General features: G+C 46.7%; 1 protein-coding gene across 3 annotated transcripts in view; it reads right to left on the reverse strand.

The window, feature by feature from the left end:
- Positions 1-17,188, reverse strand: part of PLXNA4 (plexin A4) — a 467,834-nt gene that overhangs the window by 25,769 nt on the left and 424,877 nt on the right. For all 3 annotated transcript variants that reach the window (XM_062634250.1, XM_062634251.1, XM_062634252.1), the window contains exons 24-26: positions 16,661-16,807; positions 10,282-10,441; positions 2,996-3,099 (exon numbers count right to left, since the gene is read on the reverse strand). In XM_062634250.1, the coding sequence (XP_062490234.1) occupies positions 2,996-3,099; positions 10,282-10,441; positions 16,661-16,807 (411 nt within the window). The remainder of the gene's footprint in view (positions 1-2,995; positions 3,100-10,281; positions 10,442-16,660; positions 16,808-17,188) is intronic.

Here is a 17,188-nt window from a genome sequence, read left to right on the forward strand (position 1 = left end):
GAACTGAGCAGTAAATCAGTGCCACCATAGGCAGCACAGTAGCTTTGGCCCAAAGTTTTAAATGCTTTCTTCAGGGTGTCTACCAACAAAAAAAGGAACAAAATCTCCTGTTACACCACCTAGAAGCCTGTACTTGGGCAATAGGACAAGTGATGACAAAGAAGACTCAGGCCCTGATTTAAAGCCCAGTGATGACAGAGTGAGTCTCTGCATTAACCTCAGTAAAGCAGACAGTAGGTTCTTCACAAGGAAGCTCTTATGCAGAGCAGGATCATGGGAAGAATAAAATCATCTGAGCTGTTTCAAACACCAAGAATGGGCTGTCCCTTATGGGATGATAAAACTGATGTGTAATTCTCTATGTCTTCCACCTCGGCTGCAGGCAGAGGCACCTAGCTCAGAAATGGAGATCTACATTTCCCACTTTGACTGATCATGTCAACCTCTGAGTGCACAGTGACAAATGCACTGCTGGACTGAAGTGACTACCAGAGCTTCCTTCTTTTTGCTGTATCAAAGGGTCTCAGACAGTGCAATGTTGTCATCATGGAGGCAGAGCCCCTGGGTCAGAAACCTCCCCAGTGGAGATGGAGCAGAGCCAGGGCTGTGGCCCGTGCCAGCCGCTCACCCCCAGCATCCATTCTCCTGTCTTATAAGGGAGCAGCCTGCAAAGACTCTATGTCCTCCTCCTGTCCTTTAAAATGAAACCCCAGCAGGCTGAGGTGGACCTTCCACCCTTCTATCTTACACAGGACATTCCCTCCCTATGGCTGTATGGGACCTCCTCCTATGATCAGGCATTGGAACAGGCTGATGAGGAACGGCTGAGGGACCTGGGGGGTTCAGTGTGGAGAAGAGAAGGCTCAAGGGGGACCTGAAGGCTCCCTCCAAGTGCCTGAGAGGAGGATGGAGCCAGGAGGGGCTGGGCTCTGCTCCCAAGGAACAAGGGATGGGACAAGAGGAAACGGCCTCAAGCTGCACCAGGGCAGGTTTAGATGGAGCTGAGGAACAATTCCTTCCCCAGAGGGTGCTCGGGCATTGGAACAGGCTGCCCAGGGCAGGGCTGCAGTCACCGTCCCTGCAAGTGTTCACACAGTGTGGAGACGAGGCCTCAGTGCCATGGGGCAGTGGTGGCCTTGGCAGTGCGGGGGTAAGGTTGGACTGGATGAGCTTAAAGGGCTTTTCCAACCTGTCTGATTCTATGATTCTGTTTTGGGACAGTGTTTGAACACACAACCGAGTCTCCTGAAACCAGCCAGACTTTCCATTTCTACAGCTAGGCAATTCATGTGGGTCCTGTATGAGAAATGTTAACAAGGCAGTGGCTCAGTGGAGTCGTATCAGGAATATCTGTGATAAATAAGACATCATAAAAAGGAGATTGGTGAAAAAAAAACCCTGTGCTAACAACATCGAACTCTTGTCTGTGTAATAATAATAATTAGCACTTGCAAAGATTTCTTCATCTTCAAAGCACTGCAGAGGCTAATTAAATAGCCCCTCAGCAATCAGGGATGGCAATCATTGCCTCTTTGTAGTATGAACCCCACACTACAGATAGGGAAACTGAGGCAAGAGGAAGATCAGTGTCTGTCCTAGCATGCTCCATATCTGCCCTCAGGACAGCCAGGAAAAGCAATATAGAACTCAATACCTAGCAGCTAAGGATCTGTTCTGTCCCAGGTCATCCATACAGCTCGGAGTTTGTTGCCTGAAGAGAACAACTGGAAAAACCATGGAAGGGAAAGAAAATCATGCCTGGTTTGCTGGTGAAATAAAGTAGAAAGAATCCCTGTTCCCCCTGGAAAACAGCGTTTGGGGTCAGCCAGCAATGCTGTAGTCAACCTGAAGTGAAAAGTTCTGTTCCCTTTTGAAATCATTGCTTGCTGCCTCCTTAGGTCAGCCCTTAAAGAGAAAACCAATCTTGTTATGGCCCATGGATTGCTGAGGATTGAGGAAATGACACAATTGTCAGCATTGGATTAAAATTAATGAGGTGCCTTTTTCTTGGTCTGTTTTTTTTTGGCAAGGAGAGGAGGAATAGGGGGAGCTTTTGACCAAAACCCCATTATTCATTAGATCTACCACTTGTGTAAGATATTTTTGGACATCTTTAGCCCTCTCTTACGGTTCTGAAGGGAGTCTTCATCAGGGACTGTAGTGATAGGACAACGGGTGATGGGTTCAAACTAAACCAGGGGAAGTTCAGGTTAGATCTAAGGAAGAAGTTCTTTACTGTGAGGGTGCTGAGGCACTGGCACAGGGTGCCCAAAAAAGTGGTGAATGCTCCATCCCTGGCAGTGGTCAAGGCCAGGTTGGACAGAGCCTTGGATGACATGGTTTAGTGTGAGGTGTCCCTGCCCATGGCAGGGGGTTGGAACTGTATGATCTTAAGGTCCTTTCCAATCCTAACTATTCTATGATTCTGTGATTCTATGCAGACACAAAGGGAAGCCCTATCCTAAGGCAGGACACATAGACCAGGGCAAGGATTGAAATCAATGGTTCCTAGGTCAGTGACAACTCCACTGCACCATGGGCTCCAGTCATGCTGCTTTCTTCCTCCTTCTTCTAGACACTACACCTCCTTCCCTTCCATTTTTCTCTCTTCCATCCTTCTGAACTCTGCCAGCATTACATGGCCTGTGATGCACTGGAAAAAGGGGGATGGAAGAGCTTGAGTTCTGTTTGTCTGCATGAGAAATGTTAACTCGTGTTGTCCTCATGACAACATCTCCTCTTCACATCCTTCACTCACCAGGGATGCTCCTCCTTTGAGACAGAGAGCTTTTTCTTCCCTTAGGGCTATCTCTAACGTTGTGAAGGGTAATTACTACAGGGTCAGTGGAGCAGGACAGATGTACTCAATGCAGGAGCTCTGCCCGGTTATTGCCCATTCAACCACTGTTTATCTCTGCATCTTAGACAATAATGCTTTGCCCTTCTTTCAATATTCTTAGAGAATCTACTTTCCATCCATCTTTCTCACAGTTACCTGATAGTGTGCCAGTGTGTTGAGTCTCTTCCAGTCATTCTCTATCTTGGTTGTGATGTCTTCATCCTGAAGGATCATCCTTGCCCCGCTTGCTTGCCGCCACTCTGAAAGGAGAACAGGGACATTGAACTCTGGTGTGCAAAGCCTCTGTGATAGGGGATGGAGCCCTGGTCATCCCTGTGCCCATGTAAACACACGTGAAGGCTGCATGTAGCAGTATGTCAGTCATTGCCTTTACACTCTTCCAGGTGCCTCACATAAAACATAGGAATGCCCAGAGCCCTGTTTGCAGAGGGAAAGGGAAGGCAGATGAACCATTAGACGTTCAGGAAGATCGTTCAGGAAAGCATGCAAAACCCACAGCCATATGGCAAAGTTCAGAGTCAAATCCTTTTCCAGGCTTGTTCCTTTACCCTGGACAAAATGATATTGCAATCACAAGGAAACTTTTGCACAGGAAAACACCTACCCCTTCAAAGAGTGGCACCGTACAGAGATCAGAACAGAGCAGTTGCTTATAGACATAAGAGGTCAAGGCTAGGGCACAGCAGCACGCAGTGGGGAGCTCTTTACAGACAAATAAAACAACAACCAGAGTTGTTGATCCGTTGGCAATGCTGAACAGAGCAAGGCCTAGTGCTTTAGCACCATAATTATCAACAGTATTCTTTCTACTCAAATCCAGAAGTGATGGAGAGCAAGAAGCCCTTAGCTTTGGGCACAGTAGAGGCACAATGGGGAGAAGAGACAGAGACAGAACCAACACTGTGCTCCACAGAGCATCTAATCTCCACCAGCCTTCAGCACCATGCCCCTAGGCAGAAGAGGTCCAGTTTCTGACCACATCCAGTTCTCTAGTCTCCACCTTGAAATGACGAATGCTTCTTCCTTCTGCAGCTCTGGAGCACCCCAACACTTCCCAGGGTACCACCTCTTGCTGAAATCTCCATGTGGAGGAGAGCCACAGCTTCCACCACAGAGGACTCACAGCAAGGAACACAAATGTCATACCACTTGGTGACACCAGAGAAAGCTGTGGCTTAACCACAGATAATCTGAAGCATCCAAAGCTATCTTTTTGGTTGTCATGTCTCACTCACAGTGATCCAACCACATACACATTAGTCAGAGCCAAAGCAGAAGGTCTGTTCATCTGTGGGAGTCAGTTAGAATGGACTCCTGGATATGGAGGCATCACCTGCCTCCATTATCCAAGCTTATTTCTCCTCATATAAAAAATGCAAGGACAGTTGCAAATTTCTTTTGGTTTCAGCAGTTTTCTTATTACACAATTAAAATGCATTGGGAAAGCCACCCTTGCCTTTATAATTCACTTCAATCAGCAGGAAGAGGTCAGCTGCTGTTTATTGCTGGGTGTTACTTTGGCTGGAAATAGAGAGTATGCAAAGGTTATGCTGGCTAAGCACTGATCCTGAGTTGCCTTTCCTTTCCTTCTTAGATCCTCACATTGTGATGTCTGAGGATGATGCTGTCTGTTCATTGCCACCTGGACAAGATTCTTGGAAGCTATCTGTTCCTAGCTATTGCTTGGGACAGCATAAAATGATGAAATTTGGGCTGGGCTGGGGACCAGTGATCTTCTAAAGTACCCCACAGAGTGCCAAAGCCACAGAGTGTGTCTCTTATGTGCCTTCCTCATGGGGACTGTGTCTCTTTGACCTCTCTCCTTCAGGGCTCTTCATGTTCCTATCATCCTCCTTTCTCCTGACTCATCTTTGGGGAGAAACACACACACTCACATAGTGTTCTGGGAGGGATGCACAGGTCCTCAGTGTTGCATCCAGCTTTCCTCATTCTGTGCTTTATGTGTTGTATTCAAGGGCTGGACAAGGTCCTCAGAGCAGCTGAAGCTTTCCCTCTGTTCCAAGGGAGCTGGGAACATCATGGGATGTCCCTTGCAACCCTTTGTGCTCCTGCACAGACACAGGGGATTGCCAACCCCAACCACATATGGAATAGGAAGGGTTGGTCTGACCCCACACAAGACCCGCTCCTAAGCAAGACAAGGAGGAAAACACCCTGCAGGGCAGTTTCCAAGCATCTGGCCTTGGTTTTCCTTGATCAAATACAAATCACTTCTTCATGCATCTGAGCAATGGCAGGGAAAGGACCTCCAGCTGCAGTCCCCCTGCTCTCATAGGAGCACTGCACGCTCCCCTTCCCCATGAGAGCCAGCTGAGGCGGTCACACACCCATCTGCATGGAAATGGGAGCAAGGGAATGGGAAGGGAGGGTGGGAAGGAGGAAAAGGTGACCCTGCCATCCATATTCACAGCACTAAGTGAAGAGCTGTTAGCTTCATCCTCACTGGCAGCACCCTGTCCCCTCTGCCATCAGATCTGCACGCTCCTGTGCGAGCCGGCACAAAGGGAAGACATTCTCCAATCCAATTTGTTACACTCCCACCTTATGGAGAAGAGGGGGAGGGAGGTAAGAAATCCCATTATCTTTATCAAGCCTTCCAATCAGGAGCAGCAGTAAATGCAAACTCAGGAGACAGCTGCTGTGAAGCCTTTATATTTCATTCAGCAGATAGTGTATCTTTTTATTGCACACAGGAATTACTTCTCTCTTCTTTTTTAATTCTTCTTTATTTTTTTTTTAAGAAACAACCTTTCTGTTCAAGTTGACTGGGAAAAGGGAAATTCTGGGGGCCTCTGACAAATAGGTGTTTCTTTGAGCTGTAGCGTGAATAGGGAATGGCTCAAGGGGAGATGGAGAGATGTCTTCCTGCACCTCAAATCCTATAGAAGATGTTACATCTACGTTATGCCTTGTTCCAGGTTACCCTGAAGATGCCCATTTAACAGAGGAGAAAAGTGTAGCAGAGAGAACAGTTCTCAGGGGCAATTGGATTATGCAGGTGGATGGAAGACCTGCCAGCTCCCTCCTAGAGCCTTCATTTGAGCATGTCATCATTGGTTACACCACCCTTTACAGGCACTTCTAGGTCTTTCTTGATGCATACAATCCATTTCAGTCAACTGAATATCCTGTGCTTCCCACTCTTTTCCTAAGGATCTCAAGTCTCCCATAAAGGGCTGTGAAATGCTTTGGGGGTGACTGTGCACAGCAATGGCACGTGGAATAAATGCATGTGGCTTTCCAAAGCTTGATGTCTATTTTGTGATCAGTTGTGCTCACGAAGGATTAGTCTGAAGAGCTGCGGGATTCTTTTAGTATTATGAGTATTTTTTTACTTCCCAGTAATTCCCAAGTGTGAGACAGATTGGCACAGGAAGCAGGAGAATAAAACCTTTGTAAGCTGCAGGCAGCAGTGCAAACAGGTGGGTAGGAAACAAAAACGGGTAAACGTGTAGTATGTGATGAGCTCTGGTCACCCCCCTGCAGCCCTGATCCAGCTCTGGGGCAGCAGCACAAGAGGGACGTGGAGCTGTTGGAGCGAGTGCAGAGGAGGCCATGGAGATGCTGCGAGGGCTGGAGCAGCTCTGCTCTGGAGCCAGGCTGAGAGAGCTGGGCTGGGTCAGCCTGGAGAAGAGAAGGCTCCTGAAGGGGAGACCTTAGAGCAGCTCCAGTGCCTAAAGGGGCTGCAGGAAAGGTGGAGAGGGGCTTGGGACAAGGGCCTGTAGGGACAGGCCAAGGGGAATGGCTTTAACCTGCCAGAGGGGAGACTGAGATGAGCTCTTAGGCAGAAGCTCTTCCCTGTGAGGGTGCTGAGGCGCTGGCCCAGGGTGCCCAGAGAAGCTGTGGCTGCCCCATCCCTGGCAGTGTTCAAGGGCAGGTTGGACACAGGGGCTTGGAGCAAGCTGCTCTAGTGGAAGGTGTCCCTGCCCGTGGCAGGGGTTGGAGCTGGAGGAGCTTTAAGGTCCCTTCCAACACAAACCAGTCTATGGTCATAGAAAGAGAGGAGAAACAACTCTACTTCTGGGGTGCAAAAAAGTGCTGATATCAGAACATGTAGATGGAAGATGCCTAGGAAATATTTGATGCTGTGTATGCAAGTTCTCTGCCTTACTGTATATATACCAGATTAGGACCCAATTTAAAAGTTGAACCCCACATCCCAGGACTGTACTGCTGGTGAGGCAGTTGAAAACTTGCCTGTCATAGAATCATAGAATACCTAGAGTTGGAAAGGACCTTAAGATCATCTAGTTCCAAAGCCCCTGCCATCACCCACACTGATTTTGAGACAGCATCACCGAAGGCAAGGCAGCCAACTCAGTACCTCCCATCACCTCAGCAATTCCTTTCAGAAAGCACATAAAACATGGGGAAGATTGAATTCATCAGCATGACTCCAAATTCCTGGTTTGTGATCCTCACACCTTAATGTTTTCCCCAAAATGGGGTATTTTATTTATGGCAAGTGCTTTGTAAAATAATAATAACAGAAATAGCCACTGTAGAAAGAAGCCTTTACCCAGAGAGCTGCAGTTTGGGGTTTGGACTAAAACATAACCTCAGGGTGTCCAAAATAAGTGCTTTCATCTGACAGCCCCCTCCATGGGTTGTCTGGGTAACTGCCAAACATTATGACATTGGCGACACATACAAGTCACTCTGCCTGCTGCTACCCTGCATTTAACAACTCAGAACAACTCATTAGCCTGTTTGCTTTCTTCCATTCAAGCAATCTGGCCTCAGTATGTACAGAAAGCCCAGGAAGCTGTAATGGTAATAGCAAATGCTGTTGCTGTTCAGAAACCCATTGATTTCAAGGCTAGATTAGAGTCATCTGCCCTGACCTACTGTTAGGTAGGGACCGACAGGGCTGACCAAGCTGCCTTTGCAGTTAGAATAAGAATGGCTAGGGTTGGAAAGGACCTTAAATTCTGAGCATTCAGCCTGGGGCAGGTTGATCCTGAGAGCTCAGTCCTGCTTCCTAATGGCCAGCAGTGCTTTCTGTTCTTCCCTTGCTGCCTTCACTGTCACTGCAGGATGACAAGTCTCAACAAGTACCTTTTCCTGCAAAAAGGCTGGGCTGAAGCTGTGGCTGGGTGTGGGAATCCTCTTGTTAGCTGCTTCACCCATGCTCCTCGCACCTTGTTAGCTGCTGTGCTAAAGGAGACTGCATCTATATTGCTGCTGGCAAGAGTCCTCTGCTAGAGGAGGCTCTTTTTGTAGTTGGTTTGGCTGGGTTTTTTCTACACCAACTGCATTATCAGTGCTAATGGTCAGTCTCCTGTCAGTATGGACAAGTCTGCTCTTCAGGGGGTGTAGACTGTCATAGATACCCTCTGGAACTTGCTGGTCATCAGAACCACTCAAAGCTTAATATTTCTTCAAACAGGAACAGTTCTGGACATAAAATTGTCATGCTCCAGCTGGGATCCTGCAAACACATGCTTCAGTATCTGACAGTTGTCAGAGCTACAGTAAAATCTGTGGGCTCCAATTTATCCCTGGTCTTTGCAACATGCAGGTAAAATTCCTGCCTCCCATTTTCATAAAATCACAGAATCCCAGACTGGTTTGGGTTGGAAGGGACCTTAAAGCTCATCCAGTTCCAACCCCTGCCACAGGCAGGGACACCTTCCACTAGAGCAGCTTGCTCCAAGCCCCTGTGTCCAACCTGGCCTTGAACACTGCCAGGGATGGGGCAGCCACAGCTTCTCTGGGCACCCTGTGCCAGCACCTCAGCACCCTCACAGGGAAAAGCTTCTGCCTAAGAGCTCATCTCAGTCTCCCCTCTGGCAGGTTAAAGCCATTCCCCTTGGCCTGGCCCTACAGGCCCTTGTCCAAGGCCCCTCTCATTATGAGATTATGGATGCATCATTCACTCCCACAGTAGAAGAAATTACTTTCCACTCACACCCAGTCTGAGATGCAAATGTAACGGGCTCTGTGGCCACCAACCAGCACCAGGTCAAGAGATCTAGCTGTAACCCCCGCTCCTCTACCTACTATCTGCCGGCATCTTGCCCTATCTGTCCTCATGCTCACTCACCATTCCCCTGCCAACTGACTCACAGCAGCTCCAGTATCATCCTGGGTCCTTTCTTAATGATGTATATGATCTGTTCTTTACTGCTGCTGGTTTTGGCAGCTCCTTTCGTTATTCTGCCTTTCATGAGCAGGAATCTTACTGTAATTTCTGTCAGGAAACCTCTCCTCCCGTATATATATGCACATACATACAGACACTTAACTTCAATCCCTGACCCCTCATTCCTGCCTCCGTTATTGCTGTGAATTGTTTCTTGGAGTCAGTCCATTCCTTCTCCTTTTGGTTCCTCCTCTATTTTTCTGGGGCTTATAGACTCCATCATTTTCCACTCAAGTCTCTTTCACTGATGCTTACTGAGGGCAAATTCTGGCAGATACAGCCACAATGCAGTCCCCAGCTCCCTGCTAGACACCTCAGTGATGCCTTGAGCAGCTTTTCTATATTCTTTCATAGTAGCCTCTGGGTGTAGTACCACATCTGCCTCTGGACCCCAACTTCAGACATCTCACTGCTCCCAGCATCCTTGATACAGAATATGGGCAGAAATAGAAGCACTCCTCCACTGGGCTGTACAGCCCCAGAGCTCAACAACACAACTGCCTAGAAATGTGAGTGAAGCTCTTTCCACTCTCCAAGAAGAGCCATGCACGAAGGAATAAACCTCTGAGAAATACAGAAAACATGAACTCATAACAAGAAATACTAATCTTTCCTTAAGACCTCCTCATCCTCTGCAGAAAGGAAACCTTGGAGCAGCAGCTCCCAGCCCTGCTGTTAGTGGTGGGAGAGGGAAGCAGCCAGGGTGAGATGAGCGTAGCCCACTGAACGGAGGATGCTTCATCCCCCTTCCTGTGCCTGCACAACAAGTAATTAATACTGCTTAGCTGTGACTATCTCAGCAATAAGATATATATAATCCAAACCCTTCCTATTCAGAGAAGAGCTAGGAATAAATCTCTGCAGCCTGAACATTGCTGACAACATCACCCTGGGCATTTGGTACTCTTTTTCCAGGGGTCTTTCTTTGGCAGGACAGCAAGAGCAGCCTGAGTCATGCCTTTTCCCTACCCTTATCCAAGTTGAACTCTGTAGGCAGAAAAGGAGGATGGCTACTGATCTTTTTAAGTCCTCAAGGCTAAAGATTTCATAAGCAAGAGCATCTACATCAACTTAATCAGTCTCTTCTGCCCTCTTATCATTGATGCCGTGTCTTGCACAAGCATCAAGGGTATGCTCAGTCTGGAAAGGCGGTACCCTGCCCCAGCAAACAGTGTGTGGATTGAGCCTGGCTGTCTCACACCTCCTCTTTCCCCTTTGCCAGGGAGCAATGAGGGCCCATTGTGCACCCACATACCCAAGTCCATGTCAGCAGCTTTGGGCCGGTGGGAGCAGGGCACGTTCTTGAAGATGGCATCGAGGATCTTCTCCTTGACCTGCGTGATGGTGTCACAGTTCAGGATCTTCACTGGGATCTCAGGGCTGTTCACGTTGTCAGGGTTCACGCAGCTCAGGACCTAAGAGAAGCAGTGAGACCACCACACATTTCACATCATTACATCATGGCAGGGGGTTGGAACTGGATGATCTTAAGGTCCTTTCCAACCCGACCCATTCTAATGCTCTATTAGGGGTACCTGGGGCTGCCCTGCTTGCTGGTCTCTGTGTCCTATGAATTAGAGGGATCCAGGGTGCAATAAGAGGAAACGTATATACCAAAAGCATTCCCTCCTTCAAGAGAGCACAGAGATCTGGTTTCACATAGAAGGATTCCCTGCATCCTTGCCTGTGTTGCTTTCAACCTCTTGCCACTGTCTAAGGTACCTCAACATTTGGCTCTCAGCTAAGTGTGATGGGCTTCCAGATGCTGCAGCCAGTGAGTTAGGGCTCATGTGAAGGTTGTTCTGAACTTGTGCCTAATGCAACTTCTCCCTGTGAGGTGAAACTGCTCTACCTGTGGGAACAGGCCCTTAGATTTCAGCTTCATCTCCTTGGCATCTTCTGTATGTTTAATAATAGAAAGCCCATGAGTACCAGCTTAAGTTCTGTAGAAATGGCATTCACCCAAATGGTACCAGAAATGGTTATTCACACACTCTTTCCATGGGAACCATTACAAATGCAATGAGGCCTGATCCTGTTTGGAGCTGAACTGATATATAAAGGGGCTCTCTAGAGTAATCCTTGGGCTCTGACCCATTCCATGCTCCCTAGAGAGCTGGCAAGGAGACCTAATTCAGTAGTGGCTTCCTTGCTTTGCCACCTGACTTTGGCAATTCAGGTAAAAATGCTCTTCAATCTCTCAGCTTTAAGTTCATCCATCTTCTGCACAGCCATGGACTGACGCAGACCCTCCTCAGAAGAAATTATTTATTTGAAATAATAGAATCACAGAATGGTTTGGGTTGGAAAGGACTTTAAAGCTCATCCAGTTCCAACCCCCTGCAGTGGGCAGGGACACCTCACACTAGATCATGTTGCCCAAGGCTCTGTCCAGCCTGGCCTTGAACACTGCCAGGGATGAAGCATTTACCACTGCTGTGGGCAACCTGTGCCAGTGCCTCACCATTCTCACAGTAAAGAACTTCTTCCTTATTTCCAGCCTGAGTAAGTTTGAATCCATTACCCCTTGTTCTATCACTACAGTCCCTGATAAAGATGCAAGGCTTCTTAAAAAATAAAGCACAAAGCAACAACTTCTGCTTTCACAGATAGAACAAGAAAATTGACCCAACTTATGAGGTCTCTCATTTCTCAAAAGGAGCATGTGATTTTCTCCAAAGTCTCTGTCCAAGACTAAATGCAAAGCATATGGGGTGGTGAGGGAGGGATACCTTAAACGCATACACTCAGAGCTCAATAGCAATCTGCCTGCTAGCTCTTGGCTATGTCTATGTTGAGCGTTCTGCTCTCTTCTGGTTACATGAGTGTGAAGTCTATAAACTTTTATAAACTTAGCACATCTTTGCACTTGGAAGGGGTTTTCAGTGATGTTCCTGGTTATATACAGTCATTAAACGTTCCTCCGCCACTTTTACTAGTGCAGACATGTTAGTTTTGGTGCCTTAGACAGATTCACCCTTGACTATAAATTCCCTTCTGTAGTACGCAATAGGAGCAGGACTGTACATCCCTTTCCATCTTAACATACTAAAACGCAGTGGAATGTCAAAGTGGCTTGAAACTGGGTGAAATCATACCAGCATAATCATATATTGCCTCACCAGGCTCCCTTTGGTGCTGTTCTGCTCAGCTAAGAGAGACTTGTGAAGATAGTGCTTACAAAGAGCTCTGTGATCTTTCTGGATGAAAGGGGAGATGTAAATATGAGATATTGATTAGATCATAATGCTATTATTTATGTGTCACTTCCAGAATTATTGAAGAAGCATCAATTCAGATAATAATAACAGCACAGATTTACAGTTCTGTGACATCTTTCATCTCAAAGGATCACAGAACCATACATAAAAAGCACTGTTGAAACACATCCAGTGTTGGGGTTATTAGCTGATCCAGCCCATTGCAGCCCTCCCAGGCTATGCCCATTCCTTGCCTGCCAAAACCTCTCTGCAAACTCCTTGGGTATATCCAAAACATAAAGTCCAGTTTGCTGGGAGCTGGTGTTAGGCTTATGGTTGGACTTGTTGACCCTAAAGGTCCCCAACCTAAATGATTCTATGATACTACTACACATCTGTAGGGAAATGACACAGTGATGTCAGGCTAAGACAGCTCTTTTGAGAGTGCTATAGAGGTCACACACTGGAGACCAAGTTACTTTGCAGGTCTCTCTCAGTGAGCTCAGCTGAGATTACATGAGCTAATGCCAGTTGGAGCAAGCTCCATGGTGTGATCCATTTCTGATGCCAAAACCTGGGATTCAGTTCAGTTCCCTACATGAAGGCACTTAGTGCTGCTTAAAATAACCTGGGCTAGCCTGCCAGGCCAACATTTGGTCCAGGAAACCCAACATTTCCTGCAGGTGCTGCCTAGTCTGCACCACGCTAGCACCCACCATGCAATGTGAACTATCATCCAGCTGGAAGCTGACAATGGTGATTTGCTCTTGTATCTTGGTTGTCCTTGAATTTCACAAGGTGCCAGCTCTGGAAGGTGGCAGAACTCTGCCTGAGTGACTACAAGTAGTCAAGGTCAAGCACAGATGAGGCAGGTGGAATTGCCTGTAAATCTCTGAATTCCAGTGACAGTCAAGATGCTTCTCTCAACATTTTAGGGAATTCAAGCATTACTTACAGAAACCAAAACCCTTCCCAAAGCACAATGGCTTTGACATATATGCCCCAGGCTTCATACCAGGTCTCAGCTGATGTTTTCCAACTGCTGTCTTGTGGAGCTGTCCTGGATTCAACATAAGGACAGTGCCAGGGGTCAATGTGAAAAGTGATGGGACTGGGAGCAAGCAGAGTAGTAATCTCCAAGCCCGGCTCTTCCACTGACTCTAGGGCATGTAATCTCACTGGATTTGTCTTTATTGACTTTTTTCTACATCCTTGGGCTTTTTTTGTGAGCCAGCCCCTCCAGCCATCACCTGTCTCTAAGTCTATATATACACGCAATGCTTAGCACAGCTAAGCCCTGATTTCCACTACAGATTACTGGCATTTAAACAATAAAGGCACAGCTTGTGATTACTTATATGGTGCCCCTGATCTATGCAGTGTTCCAGTGGTCTGTCCTGAGACCAGGATGTTGATATACTTTCTCTTCCAGGGATAGGCATCTTTGTTTTCCTTTTAAATTGGGCTAAGGAAGGTTCAAGGGGGTTTGGCAGTGAACAAGCTGGAGAAGGACTCCCAGAAAAGCCAAGCATAGGAGAGACTTCTGTTGTCTTAGTAGTGACTTCCTCCCTGACACTAAAATTCCCTGAAAAGCCTTACCCAAAGGCAGCTGAAAGTATCTTTATCCATCTGGAATATGTTGTCAGGAGAGACGATCTGATTAGGCTCTCAGCACTGGAGCCAGTGAGGTGTGCAGGGACCACACAGAGCATGGCACTGCTCAGGATGCACTGAGCAGCTCCCACCTGCTACTCCCAAGCATTAATTAGCCAATACTCTTGACAGCTTCTGCCACACATTGAGGTCTTTGCCCCCCTGCATAATTCTTATCAACAGAAATGAAGCTGACAGAGATGGATGGTTTCATCTCCCAGTGACAGCGCAGCAGTGGCAGTAGGGAATCTGGATCTCCTTTGGTAAATGGTTAAAAGATCATGGATTCTGGCAAAGGCAGATGGGAATCAGTGGGGATGAGATCTTCCTGTTTCTCCTAGCTGGGGTTTTAATAACGCTGAAGACCAGAGATGATGAGCGCTGACTGCTAGCGAAGACATTAACACGAGTGGGTTTCTCTTGAAGGTATAGAGCTTGCGAGAAGACCTGCTGTTAAGCTGCCACACATTTATTCTGGAAATCATAGCTGTAACTAGCTTACTTTCTCCTGGACTGAAAAATCCATTGTAAGTACAGAAATTTCTATAGACTGCAAAGACCTAGGACAACGAGGGCTGCTTCCTTGGAGGACTGTAGGAGCTGACAGACAGCAAATCGGACAGAAATCAAACTGAAACAACCTAAATTTAGCACACAAGGTGTGCATTGTAAGATCTATAATTCCAGATGTCTGAATGTATTCTGCTTCTTTTTTTGTCCCTGGTAAGTCGATTTCTTTGGATCTGCTCTTCACTCAAACCATATTAGAAACCATGTCTTATAATATTAGGTCATGATTAATGAAGGCTAAAGAATAAATGCTTTCCAAAGGAAGCCCTAGCCTTGTCTTTCTGCAATAACGACAACAAAAAGCCTGTTTCAGTGTGCCACACTGCTGAACTGTGGTTTAACTCAGTCAAGCAGTCATCTAGCACTCATGAAACGTGAACAGGCTGATGAATTTTAGCCACATGCATTGCAAACTCACAGGGGTGACCAGGCAAAGAGAAGGAGACATTGAGGGAATTCCTATATCAGAAATACTTAGTTCTTGCTTTATTTCATCACTACATATGCTTTAATAGAAGATGACAGACTGCTTGAGGAAGGTAAAGGAAGGACAAAATCAAACAGAAATAAAGAGAAAAAGAAAGGAAAAACAGTCCTATTCATAGCCTTCTTCTTGTTAATCTCCTGCACCAAAGCTGATCTCTCTAAATCTGCGGAGATTCCAATCGGGATATATTTGTCTGCTCTTGAGACGTAAGAGGGAGAGCTGATTAACATCAAACGACACAAAGCGAATGGAGAAGAGCTTTGTTCAGGCTGATGTATAATTACTACCCTTTGCTGTCTGCTTTCTATTAAACCTAAAAGGATCGGAGGGATTTCCTTTGGTGAAAGTGATCAGCCCGTGTTTGCATTTCTCTTCCTGTTGCTCAAGCTCTCCTTGTGAGATCGGGCTTCCGAATTGCTAGAGAACCACACATCATGGAAAAGCAGCACTGAGCTCCTCATTTAATAGGAAAGTGACATTTTTAATATGGAAAATAATACCATGGTCTTATTTAAGGATAAAGTCTACCCCCTCATCAGACTTGGATTCAATCAAAGCTCAGCTCTATACAGGCTGAAGAAGGGTTTTCCAGCATCAGTCCACCTGAGCTAAGATCTAAGATGGGTCAAGGAACTAACATCAATTGGGCACAGCTCTCAAAGCTGGTTAAAGTTAAGTGAGCTGAATGTCCCTCAATTGAAGGTGGAAACAAAATACTCTGGTAAATTCAGAGCATCTTCTGACCATCCTTAAATAAGGAGCTGGGGTTTTGCGTGGATAAAGACATAGGAAATAAAGAGATTACTAGGATCGTTGAAGACTTAGAAAGTGTTTTTCATCTCACAGAGACTTAGAAGCTTAGAGGATTTAGTGTACCCAGGAAAAAGTGAAGGCCCACAAACAATTACATTAAGAAGAGATATCTAATGCTCTTTAATTGATGCTTTAATCAAGTGGGAAAAGAGTGTAATCTCAGAGTAGAAGCTCCAGCTGGACATAAGCAATGTATATCTTTCACCATGCAGACAATTACATTTGAAGCAAATGACTCAGTGACAGGGATTAATTTTCTTTCCCTTGAAATCTCTAAATCAAGTTCATTTTTCTTTGACTCATGCTTGCTCAAGAGGAATGGCTGCATTAACATTAGAGAAGACCTAATAGATCCCTCTACTCTATGTGTACCTCTAACGTATCCCTTGATGCTTCCTGCTCTAAGAAGATTTACAACTCCAACTCTTCCAACTCTGACTTACAACTCAGAGGGATATTGAAAAGGTGGACATCACTGCAGGTAGAAGGGGTAGATACTAGAAAGTATTTTGTCTAACAAAACACAGTAAATTGCCCATATCTATTGCCTTCACATTCACGACACAAAGTTCATGCTTGTCTTCCAGTGCTCCTGGACTTCACCTAGTCCAAGCAATGGCAAGGATTGGCACTGTCAGCCTATCCTGCAGTGCTGCTGATTTCAGAGAACAGGTAATGCCTTTGGGGAGCTGAAGGCTCTCCAGTGCACAATGGAAGTAATCTGGAAGCAACCAGCTTTGCAAGCAGATGCTTCAGCCACTAACCTTGCTGTGCTAGGGGATGCAACTAGTCAGTATTCAGCAGGACTACCCTGATGGGCTGCAAGAATAAAGAGTCCTAGAGGGTAGGCATGCCCATCATCGGCTTCTTTTCTCTAAATACCCCTTTGCCAGAGGAGGCAGAGCACTCACCAGTGTCTTGTAATCAATCTGCTGTCGGATCAGCTTGTCCTCACTCAGTGAGTACCGGGCTTCCCCAGTGATGGAGTCGATGGGACCCTTTTCCATCTGCTGCTTGATGGCACAGAAAAGGGAGAACAGAGGTTCGCCAGCACACTCCTGCAGGGGGGAGAGATGACCATGAGGTGAAACAGAAGGAGCAGAGGTGAGAACACAACCTACATAGCACCTCAGTGACTGCCATGGCTTACCATTCCCAACCGCTCGAGACAGATGCATCAGTGGGAATCAGTCTGTTCCATACAGCCTGGGAATGGAGGTGACCCTCCACTTGTACAGAGTGCAACCTGCCCTCTCAAGTGCCCTGCCATGGGACAAAGGTGTCAGTGCTCCCTGGCAGTATCTGGGTTATCAGAGACTTGTAGGAGCTGTTCAGGAGGTTGTCACTAGGACAGAGTCTTCAGCACGTGGTAGGATGGATCTCAGAGGACACGGAGACAGGTCCAAAAGGATATGGACTGCTGATGCCCAGTCCTGCTA

The sequence above is a fragment of the Pezoporus occidentalis genome, unplaced genomic scaffold (genome assembly GCF_034315485.1).
Source record: "Pezoporus occidentalis ecotype Australia unplaced genomic scaffold, CSIRO_AGI_Poc_V1 ctg42, whole genome shotgun sequence".
Taxonomy (NCBI): Eukaryota; Metazoa; Chordata; class Aves; order Psittaciformes; family Psittacidae; genus Pezoporus; species Pezoporus occidentalis.